This window comes from Halichoeres trimaculatus, unplaced genomic scaffold (genome assembly GCF_033239565.1).
Source record: "Halichoeres trimaculatus isolate MK-OKI-2021-1 unplaced genomic scaffold, fHalTri1.1 fHalTri1_scaffold_9, whole genome shotgun sequence".
Classification (NCBI taxonomy): Eukaryota; Metazoa; Chordata; class Actinopteri; order Labriformes; family Labridae; genus Halichoeres; species Halichoeres trimaculatus.
Genome location: NW_027437188.1, coordinates 13628490 through 13643805, shown reverse-complemented (window position 1 = coordinate 13643805; position 15316 = coordinate 13628490). Strand labels below are relative to the sequence as shown.

At 40.5% G+C, this 15316-nt stretch overlaps 1 protein-coding gene across 1 annotated transcript in view; it reads right to left on the bottom strand.

The window, feature by feature from the left end:
- Positions 1-2118: 2118 nt before the first annotated feature.
- Positions 2119-15316, bottom strand: part of snx19b (sorting nexin 19b) — a 53866-nt gene continuing 40668 nt past the window's right edge. The window contains exons 12-14 of the mRNA XM_074678934.1: positions 10179-10363; positions 9975-10062; positions 2119-7213 (exon numbers count right to left, since the gene is read on the bottom strand). Of these exons, the coding sequence (XP_074535035.1) occupies positions 7090-7213; positions 9975-10062; positions 10179-10363 (397 nt within the window). The 3' untranslated portion in view covers positions 2119-7089. The remainder of the gene's footprint in view (positions 7214-9974; positions 10063-10178; positions 10364-15316) is intronic.

Sequence of the window (15316 nt, the reverse complement as noted above, 5' to 3'; positions counted from 1 at the left end):
AAATCACAGTCAGATTGTTGTAAAATATGTAGCTGGTTTTATAAGGGTTTATACCCATACTGATAATCTAATGTTTTAACTGGAATTTGCAGGTAAATCTTTTTTATTTTTATGTAGCGTATGCAGCTGCTCACCGTTCCCTCCTCACTCATGGTTGCAATAATGGCTACACTTCAACAATAAACATTTCTTTGATTAATGACAGATAATTAAAACCAAAAAACCTCAAAACAGACCACATCGTTCCTCTCCTGAAAACACTTCCCTCTCATGCTACACTGGTCACTTCGTCCTCCACCAGTCTGTGTCCTAAATATCCTTTTTCCTGTTCTTTTACAACAAAGTCATTTTTGTTGTGACAGTGCTTTGTAACCATGAGTGAGGAGGGAACACTGTGGATATGAGACCCCGCTGCACAGAGGGCACAGTTTGTCTGTGCTCCATGGCACGGAAGATGTATCTCGTGATTTTCACAGTGTTTTGTCTCGATAAACAAACTTAGTTGATGGACTGTGCCATGTTGGTCACTTTCAAAATGCAGTGTAAAAAAGATCACACAGCAGGCCCATGCAGTGTTACACAGACAGCCTGTTCCCCCAACGGAACACCTGAATGTACAGCAGGGTCTAATATTCACTTTATTCCCTCCTCATACATGGTTACAAAACGCCATCACAATAAAAAATGTTTTGCTGTAAAATAATAGTATTTTTTTAAGAACTCTTTGCATTGTCACTACATTAAAGGTGTTTGATCGCAATAATTTAGGAAAAATCTGTTAAATAATGGTACTTTTCTGCAGAACTCTTGATCAAAATTCCTGTAAATGTAATGTATTTGCAGTTCATTTGAATTGGGATATTAGTTTATTTACTGGTGACCTTATGCTGCAAGGCTACAGCGCTAACCACTGCACCACTGTGCAATTTGGTCTCATTCATGTGAAAAAATATATGCTGCTCATAACAATGACATTTTTATATAGCATTCCTAAAAACTAGCATTTAAAAAGTGCTTTGACTGACAAAGACGGGGACAATAAGGGAGAAAAAAAGACAAATGAAGTCAGTTAAATTTAAGTACTATCAAAAAGGTAACATCACCGCATTTTTAAGTTGCCTCTCAAGTTTTTCTTGGTATAATTCCATGTGGTCTTGCCCCTGTAGATATTTCTGTTTAATTTCTTATTGAAGACTTAAGTCAAGGTTTGGATAGATGACCAACTTCAGATTTGAGCACCTACTTTGGAACGACCAGAAGAGCCCGTACTGAGGATTTAAGGTCACAGAATCATTCATATGGTGTCCGCAATTCTACTATGTAACCTCAGACCAGGTCCAGAGGAGCTTTAAAAGTGATCAGTTCAAAAAAAGAAAATTTTCTGCTTTTATTCAGAGGAGAGGACAGGACAGCAGCTAGAGCAGAAAACAAGTGAGAACAAGTGAGTAGTGAGGGAAAGGTCACAGGTAGGAGTCAAACTTGGACCAACTGATTGAGGGATAACCTCAAGGGGCACAACCCCAGGCTGCAAGGCTATACCAGCATCCTGATATGTAAACACTTAAAACCAATCCTGAAGAGTGCAGGAAGCCAGTGACGAGAAGAGAGGACTGGAGTGATGTGATGTCATCTGCTGAAACCAGTTAGAAGCCAAGCTGTTGCACTCTGGACCAGCTGCAGGTGAGAGTGGGTTATGGCTATGCAGAAGGGTTTGGATTGTCACCTTCAGAGCTGATTTTATTTCAGATTGGTGTATGTATAAAAAAATGACTATGCACCTTTGTTTCCTTCCACTGGTAAAAGAGAAGCCAAGATATTACCGTGATGGGTGCTCATGTTGCAGCATTGGATGTGAGCATGCACCATAATGAAAGCTCTGCAGGCTGCAGCACATTCTTTGTGAACTTATCATAAAGAGGTAAAAATCACGTTTGGAGGTAAAAATAACAGTTTTTGTGCATAAATGAGGCTGGATGCTGGCGGACCTCCCAACAGTTAAAAAACACATCTCTGTTACATTTAAAGAAAATCTCATAAAAGATAAGCGAGCAGCTCAGCAGCCTCACATAAAACCTCTGAGCTGCTTCAGGCTAAGAAAATAATGAGAGAGAACAACAGTTAGAGATTTAATAACTCATGTTTGCTACCTTTATTGTTTTTTAAATATGCACAGGAACAACCAGCAGAGGTTTTAAAGGACAGCTTCACAACGTTTGACATGCACATCACGTGTTTACGTTCACAGGAGAAACTGCAGACACATGAGGTGAGAAAGAGTGCGAAGAGGACAGAAAACTGGGTTTAAATTAGCAACAAGGCTGTACAAAATCAATTCCTACAGAGTTAACCTTTACTGTCTGTAAAACGTTGGCTTCTTTTGTTACAGTTTGGCATAAATAGAGAAAAATGACAGTGCAATATGGACACAAACAGCTGCTAGTTAATGCCACCATCACAAACCTCTGCCTCTTTAAAAAGAACATGTTATCGTTACATGAAGCCAAATCTCTGGAGTTATTACGACTTGACTGTTTTTTATAACCGTTAAAATGTGCTGAACATCATGTCCTTCGTGTTCAGTTTCAGAGGAGCCTGAAAGAATTAAACGTCTCATTAAAGCTGAAATGTTTCTGACTTTCATGTCAGGGTGACGGGGTAAAATCCAGTCAGTCTTTAAGATTCTGCTGCATCCATGAAGATTTTACAGGAGTTTGAAAACACTATTTTCATCTGGTTTTTATTTATTATATTGTAAATTTTAGTTTTTGTTTTTGGAATGCTGTTAAAGAGTCACAACATCAAAAAGAAAACAGACTAAACTGCAACTAAAACACATGCAGTGTATGAACAACAGCTTGCTGAGGCTGACACTGCTGAACGGAAGAAAATGAGTTTTTGTGAGAAAAGTCATAAATTCATTGAATAAACTCACAGTCTATGAGATTAAAGACGTATATACACGATTATAAAGTGATAATAAAAGCTTTGTTCGCTCATATGTTGTTTGAGCCAACAGATAAACTAAAGTCTGAAGTTAGAGTTACTTCTGCACAGAATTAAAACTTTGTTCTATGAGATTTAAGCTTTTTATTGTCACAACTTTCTTCCTGTAAGTTTAAAACTTTTTTCTTCAAACTGGTTGTTTTAATATGTTTTAATATATATCGTAAATAACTTAAACTTCAAACCCAAAGTTAGCCCTGTTGAACATAACTTTGCTTCAACAAATTGAGTTGTTACAGATCAACAAATCATCTACTGAATGTCGTTTTTCTTTTAAAATCTCTCTGAAGCTTTTGGCCATTTTGTTTTTTTTTTAAACTCCTAATGATTTCTCTTCAAGACGTGTAAACTCTGAAGCTTAAAAAGTGGTCCATCATTGATGAGGAAGATTTTCAACAACAAAAGTTAAAACAAAAAGCTGTTGCAGAGAGTGAACGATCAGATCAAAACACTGCAGCATGAAGAGGCTCTTTAGCAGATGTTTGTTGTAACAGTGGCACTAACAGGCAGCAGAGAGGAGTCTTGGCATATAACTCACAACTTCCCCAAAACAAGAAACTAAATGAGCTTCATCATTAAAGTGTAATCTTTAACAGAGAACTGGAAATGTGTGCTTACATTAACTAACTAAGGCATAATCAGCTGATCACAGAACAGACGATCAAACTTCATCAATACGTCACCTCTTAAGGCAAATCAAGTAAAAAGCACTTCATTAAAGAGAGGGCGCTCCTCTCTGTCAGCACCTCACTCACTCTTCAACGGACGGAGGTCACAATTAAGGAAATCAAACAATAAATAGCTGAATAAATAAGATGACTTAGGAGGAAACAAAGGCGTTTAAGACAAAGGTGAGACGAGTGCAAAACACAGGAATGGCTTCAATGTTAGGAAATGACTTCATTTGGGAATGTAACATTTCTCAGCTTTGACAGAGACAATTTCAGAAACATTTTTTAAGTCTTTGAAATGAAGGAATTCTGTTTTTTTCGTCTCAGTGCAATCAATTATGAGCTTTGTTGTTTTACAGTTCACACTACGACTTTTTCTCAACTGGATGCTCGACATATCTCAACCTCAAAAGGCCGCCAGGAAAAAAAAAGCAGGTCACACACATCTATGAGGAATGAATATTTATGTGTGATGTAAAGTATTTTACAATGATAAAAAATATTTAATATCCTCTGACTTCATCTGGCTGTTGAGCAGATTTTGATTTTTTTTTAGGCGTTAAGGCGAATATGCAAAGTGCAAAAACATCTTTAACTACATGTTTGAGAGACAAGGCCCCTTGAAACTCTCCTCAGATGGTTTCAGAGCTGATCAGAGGTGATCAGACCTCACTGAGAAAAGGAAAGACAGGACAGGACAGAGGGAGATGAATGAGCCAACGTGTAATTGAGAAATCAGAGAAGCAGGAGGAGCTTTTGAAGAGTATTTGAGGGAAAGTTATTCCACTGATTCATGTGACGTCAGAGCCTCCTTGATCAGGAATCATGAACATCAGAAATGCTTTATATTTCTGATTCCTGGTCAGACTGCTTCTGCCTGAATACCTGCAATAACCAACGAGAGGAGCAGAGTGGCGAGTGTCACTAACATCATTGGCCCAAATGTTAAGACAGTCAGAGGATTGTCACGTTAAAAATCATTCTGAGCTTTCCTTATGAGTGTTTTCAAACCAGTTATAATCCGAAAGTCCGAAGGCCTTGGTTTATTCATAAAGGTCAATGCGCTGATCAGGTTTTATGCTCTCTTTGACACAATTCAACAGTCACAGCTGAAGATGCTCTGATGCACTCCACTCATTCAGAAAAGACACATCCAGGTTTGATTTGAGCTTCCAGATCTGCATTCTGGTTCACACTTGAAGAAAACTGAACAGAAATATTCAAACCACATCTCAGTGTGGTCTGGATTTTATTTTATTTTATTATCATTTGTTTTTGGTGGTGGTTTTCAGTCAATGAGTCTTTCTTTAATCAATATAGATAAAATCTGGGAGCACTTAAAAAACAGATTTGGTATTTAAGCAGGAACATGGACTTCTATTAGTCACATAATGTGCTGTGAAGAGTGTAAACAAGGTCCAGAAAACACAGACTTCAATTTTCATCAAATTTTCAAAGGAGTTTTTTTTTTCTTCTTTTTTTTTTAAATCAGATGTAGAAGGAAAAACTAAAGCTGCACAATAAAACCCATTTTTGATGTTGTTGTGATGTTTGCATGAGTAACAAATATGTGTGAGGGACTGCATGAAAAGCTCTGGACCGGGACAAAATGCACAACTACTGGTGGGCATTTAGAAAGGCATGCAACCAATCCACCAATCAGATGCAGACTCAGCTACATGCTGATCGATGGGGAGAGGGTGGTCAACTAGCATGACAGATGATGAACAAGAGCTTAAAGGAAAGAATAAGACCTCTGCAACTTAAAATTTGTGAATAAAAAAAAAGTGACAACATGTAAATACTTTGGTGAAGACTTTGAAGATACATCAGGAACACAAGTAAAGCCCAAAACGTACACTTGGTGCCTAAAGTTGAACCATGTTGTCACCAATCTCCAGTTTTCCTCACAGCGTGCAGGCTTCAATCTGTGCTTTAACTGCTAAGAGAGACTAATTACCCTGAAAATTAACACAAATAACATATGGCTATGAATTTTCCAAGCTTTATCACAGCTTCTTCCCCTGCCTCTCGCAGATAACTGATCTTTAAGACACACACACACGCACACTCCTGAAACTGTTTTACAGACACCAACAAAACCTCTCCTGGATGGACCCAAGCCAAAACCTTCCTACAGCCTTCATAGAGCTGTTTTTGTGGAGCCAGCTTCCTATAAAATGCAGACATTAACTGCACAGATAATTCTCTGAGGGACCTGTTAAAGAAAACGTGACGTTTCTGTGAAACCAGTAAAACATCACATGGACAGCTCTTCACTGCGCTGCGCTGCAGGATGTACTTTTACTACACCTGGATCTATAGGTTCAAATCACTACCAGAGCCATGTGATCCCCAGGACGGCTCAGGTTTAGGAAGTAAAGCTCACTTTGTATCAGATTCACATGTGTGGGATGCTGAGGAACAGCTCAGGAGAGAGCAGAAACAGTGACACCAAATCCCGACAGAGCGTCCTGAGAGTGGAGAGGAGAGTAAAGCAACAGGTGTGTGTGTTTGGGACAGAGTGTGAGGACCATCTGAAGTGAGTTCAGAGGAAGCCGGGGATTTTAGGAGGCAGGAAGAAGCTGGATGTGGAGATCAGGTGAGGATTTGCCACATGTTTAGACGTGAACAGCACGTCAGATGAGATCTAACACAAACCAGGTGCTCTCATGTCAGCAAAGCTGCTTCCAATGAAGGCTGTGTTAGAGCGTTTGTGTTTACAGGACACCGTGTTCAAGAGCAGCGTGTTTGAACACATCAGCAAAAAGATGAAGACTGAGGAAACCCAGCTGACCAGCGGTAATCTAATCAGAGTGAAGCTATTGAGAAGGATCAAACCCTAAACTGGATAATCCAGTCTTTATCTGAATAACACGTCATGTTGTGTTTCTCAAAACTTTTGAGCAGAAGTGGGACATCTTTGGTGTGAAAAATCAGGATTATCCTGATCCTGTTGGAGAGGTGGAATCATTTTTAAGTAGGTCAGACAATACAGCACGGGAACGATGATGCTGATACCTGAACATAATCAGTGAAACAGACATGACTGTTGTCAAAAAAGGATTTTTACACTATATTTAAATCCACACAATTAATCTAAAGTCAAATGTTAATTTTTATCGAACCATATGTAGAGATTTTTCTTGCTGTGTGACTTTAGCGCCTCCTGTGGACAAAGTATATAATGCAGACTCTTATTTGTAGTACTGGTCAACTGGATTTGGTTATTTTCAAACATGGAATGGATTATCAGATCCTGGAAAGCAAATAAAACTGTCAATCTAATCTGGATTAAACCTTTTGAATGATACAGACCATCCTGTCTGTCACAAATCACACCGATGAGTTAACACAAAGGTTTATTGGAGATGGACCTGCAGGTCTCCTCAGACGAGAGTTGGGCATCCTCTCCTCATGCCAGCATCTTCTCAGGGTTCTTGGAGAGGGTCTGTAACAGGCTCCTCTGGAAGTCATCCTCTGGGATTTCAGGAACCAGGAACTCCAGCAGGAGATCAAAGATGCAGTAGACCAGATGTCTGTTGGAGCACATGAGCAGCAATCAGCACAGTTTCTTCAGGGTTCAAACAAATTCAAGAAACTTAAAGGTAGAGTCTGCAGGAATTTTTGTTACTTTTTTATTAAACACAACATTCAAACTGGGCTCATCCTCCTTGGATCAGTGCCAGTGGCAGCGCACACCCACAGCCTCCGACCATGACTATGTGAACACACTCACTAACCCAGAAACTACCTGCTGCATCACGTTTCTACGTGAAAGACTCAAGAGCCGTGCACCTGACTTGGCATGTTAGCGCAAGTTAATCACAAGTATTTGACACACACCTGCGCAGTGGAAAGCCAACTCACGTTGCTCTTTGCCCTGTGCTGCTCCCCATGTGCACAAAAGTGAGTGAAAGGTGAGCCAAGCTTCACCCTTGTTTAGTAAAACGACTTTCTTCCCCCGTGTTACATCCTCTCACTTGCCCACTGGGCACTCTGAGGTTGGCTGATGTAACCATGCTAACTCCCCGCCCAGAAACATCCTAACACAGCCCAAACATCAACATACAGGATGAGAAGAGGGTTGAGACAGACACAGACACTGACACACATGTATAGAGGTCTGTAGGAGATGATTGAGCAGGAATGTTCCTGTAAAAGTTGACATTTTTTAGAGGAAAATCCTGCAGACTTCACCTTTAAAGATGAGGTAATCTGCTTTCCCATATATTGAACATGGATACAAAGTAGTAACGCTGGATGTTCAGACTGAATGTGTATAGATTTTCGAACCTCTACATATTCATATGTTGTAGAAATCCTTGTATCTGTCTGTAAACTGATCAAAACACTCTGTTCTAAAAATAGCACCAGGTCTTCACGAGATCATCACAAAACTTGCTGAAGGATCAGCTAACTTGTTCATGAAATGTAAGGGACAGGTCTCAAACGCCAAGGTCTGCCAGTAGCTTTGCCCTTAACAAGCCTCCAGAAGGCCAGCCAATCTAAACAAAGGGAGTTTTGAGGGTGGGAAGCCTTAAAGAGACAGCAGCTCCAACAAAGTGTTTTTGACAGAAGCTGAAATAAGGGTTGTCTAAAACACCAGTGCGTTAAGTGTTTTTTTTCTTTTTGAGCTGTAAATCACACATTATCAAATCACTGGTGCCAGAGAGACAAAACAAAAACTAAAAGAAGCACAGTTCCCCCTCTTTAACGGTTGGGCATGCAGTTTTTTAGTGAAACAGACTTGGTAGAAATTGAACGTAATCTCCATAATAGTCATTTTGTTCAGTTAAAATGAGCCTTTTTCTCTAGATATAGTGGGGCCACTTTCTTTCAGAGGTTTTGAAGAATCCAGTCTTGATTTCTACCAAATACGGAAGAAGAAAAGTGTTCTGTATTCCTTAGTCGATCTCAATTTCTGTCTGGATCTGTGTTTATAAAGTCTAAACACTTCATTATAATACACAGACCTTCAAACTCTTGTTTACTGTGACCTTGTTTGGTGAAGGAATCAGCCCACACTCCATGAGTCCAGGTGAGCTGCTTTTCCGTGTCTAAGTGCAATTGAGCACGAACCCTCCCTGACATTTGATTGGACACACCTGCTGCTTAAAAAAAAGAGCAAAAAAAAGAAAGCAGCACACCATGTGAACCTGAGCAGACAACACGCAGCAGATTTAACGGTACCATCAGGTAACGTTTAACCATCAGGGTCGACGTGACCGGTGAGCTCTGGCCGGTGACATCATCGTGCTGGAGGTGCTTTTCCAACAGAAACATTCCTTCAGATTTTTGACCTACATTGAGCAGCGTGTCCTGAGAGTGAGGTGATGAGCAGAAACACATGCAGCTGAAGGTATTTCAGAGGAGAATATAGGCCAGAGGAGGACAGCTACACTCATTAAAATGAAGAAGGAATCCATCTTGAATGAACTTTGAGGATGATTTGTGACTGCATACGAAAATGTTGGCTGGTTTGATTTCTGCAAGCGAGGAACAAACACAGAAATCACCGAACTTTGAGACCTGAACGTAGGAATCGACATGGTTCAAGCTTTCTGAAGCGATTTGTCTGTTGTTCAATGACGTACACAGTCCACAATAATTAATAATAGAGACAACTTTTGGCAGAACAAAATCAATTTTTCTGATGTTCTTTTAAGACTTTCCTTGAATGTGACGGATGTTAAGAGTGAAATCACTTCTCCTGATCTACTTGGACGACAATCATGGCCACACTGATTGAAACTGTAAACATTAAGCGTTTAATCAGACATCCTGTTGTGTGAGTGAAACCTGAAGGACAGCTGAGCGTGCAGTCTGTGAATTTTATGCAGAACAGATACAAATCGAGACACAAGCTGGATGAAGAAGGCAGCACAGCAAACACAGCCATGGTGACACCAGTGTGGCTACTGCTGGACGCTCTGACAAAGTGGCCACGACGCAAGACTCACATCAGATCTGAGTCTGTTCTGTTGTGTGCTCTCTTATCAATCAACTCACATCCTTGGCATGTTCAGATCGGCCTGTTCATGTTGAGCTGTAAAACCTCAAACCTGTTGACTTGGGCCTGGCTCCTCTCAGTACGTTAAATACGATCTACCATCAACACGGTGTATTTTATTTTGAAACTCACTGTATGTTTTACAGTGGTTTCAGTGCCTGACTTCCTGACTTCCTGTCCCACTTGATCTGCTTTGAGATACAGCTGAAATGCATCAGAGCGGAGTCAGTGTGAGTTCACATGGTGACTTTACCTAATCAGATCCTATCAGTGGAGTGAACACTCACCTGTTTATAAACGGATCTTGAAGAGAGTCCAGCGCAGTTTGCCAGCTGAGTTTGTATTTGTCTGAGCCCAGCATGTCTGAGACCAGGTCTAGAGACAAAAACACATGAAAACTTATATTACAGTTTTTTTTTTAGGATTTTGAGACACCACAATCTTTAAAACCTGACTGAAGTTTCTCCTTGCTGGGAGTCAAGTTTTAGTACCTGGTAGGAGTCTCATCAGACAGTTTAAAGCTTGTTGCCTCGTGTCGTCCTTCTCCTGCTGGCTGCGCTCCAGTCGAGGCTCTCGGGGCAGAGCTCCTCCAGGCCACACGGCCTCCTGGATGACCTGCAGGTACGCCACCCAGTACGTGGTGCAGGTCAGGTTGGCCACGCTCACATCCAGCCATCTGAAATTCACAAAGAAGGAACAGAGATCTGAGTTTAGCACAGATGATGAAGAGATGCTGAAAGTGGTCCCTGCTGTGGAAGTTATTGCTGAGTGGAGTGGATTAATCCTCCTCATAAAGCTTCGTCAAACCAGGACTTATAAAGTCTTAATCTGCAGGATTTAGTTGTGGGAGCTGAGTCTGGATGACTGAGTGCAAACTAATAGTATCAAGCAGCAGAAGTCTTAATTGGAGTAATCTATCATAGCTCAGCTGGTTTGTTGCACCATTTGCTTTAATCCAACCACTTCAGAGAGAGATGTTTGAGACTAAGTGTGGTTTCAAACCAGGACATGAGAAGTGAACAGGCTCTCTTAGTTTAAAAAGTCAAAGGAATACAAAGAGTCATAAATCTGGAGTATTTCTAATGGCAAACATGCAAGGACCCCCTGCTATTAAATAGATTTATGACTTCAGTAAAAGTTCCTTTAAGGAGTTTATGGTCTCAGTCTCTACTTTCCAGTCTCCTAAAAAGCAGCATGATGTTTGTTTGTTAAATTTTTGAGACATTTAGAGTAAAAGAAGGTAACGAAGAAGGAACAAAGGAGCAAAAATGAAGCTCTTCAGGCAGAGGCCGCTTGGAGCTGAAATGAAGGATTTCAAAGACGGCAGTGTAAGATGGAGAAAGAGTTTCCTGAGCTGTAAATCAAGCAAAGCTGACAGACAGTGCTGTTTGCCATTTTATCTCTTGTTAAAGTCAATGAGGATCAACTAGTTATGATCCTTTTTTCCCCACTTTGTCTACAGCATAAACAAATAACCAAAGAATCAATCCAAATAAATCTAATATGAGCTCATATTTGGTGGCATTTTGTTCTGGGAGCTCACTGCTCCTCCATGTGAAGACTAAAGCCCCGTTTCCACCGAGCAGTCCGGTTTACATCAGTAAAGATTGTTACTATGCCTTTTTCACGATTCGATTCTAAAACAGCCTTTGGGGTGTCGATTTGATCCCAAATGCAATTTTTCAATATTTACGATTTCTGGTTTGCTTTTTTAAAACCAGACCATGAGAAAAAGTTAAATGACAATGATGTCTACAGTCTCTATCAGGAGCCATATTTTCCCATAAAATGTACATCACATGAGTCAGAGAGAAACATTTCACCCTCTGCTGAAGAAAAGTGGTAACTTTTTCCAATCCAGTTTATAAACAAAGACTGAAATAAAGAATTTTAATTTGAAAAAGAAAACTTAAAAAAAAAAAATCCCAATTTTGATATTGTCAAACAAAAAATCCTGAAATATTGATTTTTTGATTTTTTTTTCCCCACCCCTAATTGGTGCAGGTTGGATTGGTAAAGCCTGATCTTGTTTGTGGTTCCACAGCCAACTTCGCCTCCTTGTGGTAGGCGGCATGTAAGCCAGATGCTGGTGGACGCATCAGCATGACGCCACAGCAGTGGGACATAATGTACCTTGCTAACAAATTCATTGAAGAAGGAAAATGCGACACAACAACAATAGAAGACATTCAGTAATTCAACTTCTTTGTGATTTTCACGTGGCTCTTTGTTACAAAGCACAATCAACCTTTCAGAGAAGACTGTGTGCCGCAAGGAGAAACACAGCCGCTGTCCCACAGGAAGTGACGATTCTGTCAACCAATCAAAGGTCTGCAGTGCTGTAGCTCCACCTTCTAGGATCAGCTCAGTTAAGTTTGGCACCCCAACAGAAGGGTCCCAAAAAGTGGGGATTGTTCATCTGAGTTATTTGGGGTCTGTCCCGAAATCAGTCAGTGGAAACACCACAAAATGTGTGCCGTACCAAGACAAACCAGACTAAACCACTTGGTGGAAACAGGGTTTATGACTCCCCTTTCTTTTATGTGCTTACATGAAAGCAAAGGCAGGGAGAGCAGCAGCACTTTCAGGGCACAGAACAGAGCGAGAATCAGCGAGGATAGGTATGACACTGATAAAATCAGACATAGCATGAAAGGAGGAGCTGAGGTAGAGGTGGGCTGGAAAGAGGTTTGCAGGTGAAACAGGAAACACATCAATAGAATCTTGTCCTCATGCTTGGCCTGATCAGAGGTGATCCTGATCTCAGACAAACCTCCAAACGTGCTCACGCCTCACTGATTTCTGAACTGGTCTCAAACTGAGCCCTCCAGACTCCCTCCTAATGGCTGGATTTAAGGTCTTGTGATGAGTAAATTCAATCAGCTGAGTGAAGCTCCGAGACGTTGACCCTCTTTCCTGACCTGACCTTTTTTCACACAAAGATTTACCGTCTGAGGGCTGGAAACACAGCCAGTCGCCACCCAGACTGGAGGAGTGAGGGTTATTTAAAGCACAAAGTGAAGCTAAAAACAACATCTCAGTGAAGCTCAAGTGTTCGAGCATTGTGCAGGTCAGGCTCATAAAGCCGGAGGTGATTCAAGCTGGAGGAAAGGTTGCACAGACATATTACTTAAGATTCAAGATTATTTAAGGCCTTGAAGATATAAATTTAAGTTTGGTAAGAGTTTCCCAGAGGTTGCAGACACCCTGAAATGTTTAACACCATGCAGATGCTGTTATGCAACGTTGTTCAAAACCTCAGAGGTCTGTTAAAGAGAAGCAGGGACCTCCCTCTGGGCCTAATGTTCTGCTTCTTTTGCTCGCTTCATGTGGCTCCTAATGAAGTTATTTCATTAGCTGCTCTGGACTCTTACCACATCGCTCAGCTGCAGTCGTGTAAGCTATGGATAGACGTGAAGTGCCAGCCACGTTACATTCTCTTTCCTTTAGGATTTCATAACAGAGCACCAGAAGCCAAATCCTTAATAAAGATGGTATTTTAGATCTCTTGAGTTGTACAACTGTGGACGGAAAACAGGAACCGTAGTGCATCGGATCACTGGTTGGTAGGTAGAATCAAGAACTTTCCAAGGAATGGGAAACTAACAGTTGGATGAGCTGAGGCCCAAAAGTCTCAGACTGTTTTAAAAATCCTAAATTCTTGTAATGCAGCTCCTAAAATAATCTTAAAATGTTTAACAGAAAGAGAAGATACTGATGTGTGATCTGTTGAAGCAGCATTTTAAGGTTAGACATAATTCAAATATTAAAATTTAAGAGGATCGGCTGCACTGACAGACGCGACTCCTTTGAACTTTTTACTTGAGCCGCAGCCGTACCTCTTGGGCCTTGTCCACACATGGCCGGGTATTTGGGAAACCACATATAGTTCAATGCGTTTACGACTGTCATCCACATGAAACCACACTTTTATGTCACTAAAAACAATGTTTTCTAAAAACTCCGGCCAAAGTGAAGATTTTGGAAAGCACGTGTTACGTGTGGATGCCAGTAAACAGAGTTTTTGGTTTTCAAACGTCACAGCTAAATGACGGGAGCTCATTCCGATTGGCTGGCATGGGTTTTACGCAATGAAAACACTGCTTATTATGGGTTTGGCATGCCAAGAGCCGCACTCACCAGTGGATTTACCCGCTGTGTGTGGACGAAAGCATTTTTTTAAACAAAGGGGGGGGATACTTGTTTTTGAAAATACCCGGCTATGTGTGGACATGGCCTTAGTCATTCATTTAAAAACACACAGGTCAATTCAGCATTCAGAGACTCATTAAAAAAAAGTTAACCTGCAACACGTTTTAACCTGATATAGATTAGGCTGTGGCTCAAGCTTCAACCTGATCATTTCTTACTAACTCAATTCAGACGTCAAATTCTGAGAAAAGCACGAAGCTCTGGCTGGCCTCAAAGTTTCTGAGGGACGGTTCATCAGACTTGAAAATGATTTCCAGACACTGAATCAGAATCCTGAATCAGCTCAGTGTTTCCCACACACACACACACACAATACATGGGTAGGCCATTCATACACATTTTCAGATGTCATGGTGACATTGCTGAGCGATTTCAATTTCTATTTTTCACATCTTTATAAGACCACCAAGAAATACTGAGTGATTTATCACACACTTTGAGCTAAAATAAACATAAGATGTATGCCCTCCACCAGGTTGAGTTGAGTATGTTGCATTGCTCTCACTGCATTGGTTTGCTAAGTTTTGTTGCGTTTGCTGCCTTGCATACGTTGAGTCTGGATAGCTGAGTTGTGTTTGTTAAATTGTGCAGCCATTGTAAAGTTGCGCTGTCATTGTTGAATCACATTGTGTTTGTTGAGCTGTGTTGCATTTTTTGAGCTGGACTCTTTGTGTTTGCTGTATTTGTTGCTTTGCTTTATTTGAGATGCTGCCATGTTTATCGTGTTATTTATTGCATTGCGTTGCATTGCTTTAGTTGAGATGGATTTGTTGCCCTCAATTCATTGCATTTCATTTTTTTGTGTTGCAGACATAATGTTGCACTGATAGTGATGCATTTGTTGTGTTTGTTGCTTTGTGTTTTTTGTGGTAGCTGCATTGCATTAAGTTCCATTGGGTTGCATTAAGTTGTGTTCTGTTGCATGAAGGTTGCATTGCATTATATTACGATGCATTACACTGCATTGAGCACCGTGATGCATTGCATTGTGATGTGTTGAGTTTAAAATTTTCACGCCATTGTTTTAAAGCTAATGTAATCTTACACTGCCTTTGTTTATAGTTATAGCTATAGTTAGTAAATAGTTCTCTGTTTGGTCATCAAACTCTGAAAGGAACGTATATTTATCTCATGTTTGTGGTTTGTTGAAAATAGCAGCAGCTTTCGGAATATCCTGAAATTATTAAAAGGCAATAATGATGGTCCTGGATAAAATCAGCGTGTTGACGTTCAGTGCAGCCAAAGCAGGAACCCGATACAGTAAATAATGTCTGAAATGAGGCTGAGTCCTTAAATTTATGGCTTTACTTTAGTGACCCAGAATGGAGAAAATCTTCTTTGAGAAATGAACGTTATTAAGGAATTTTCTGCCTGTTGAAATATCAGTAATGACACATAAACTAATTATGGACAATCA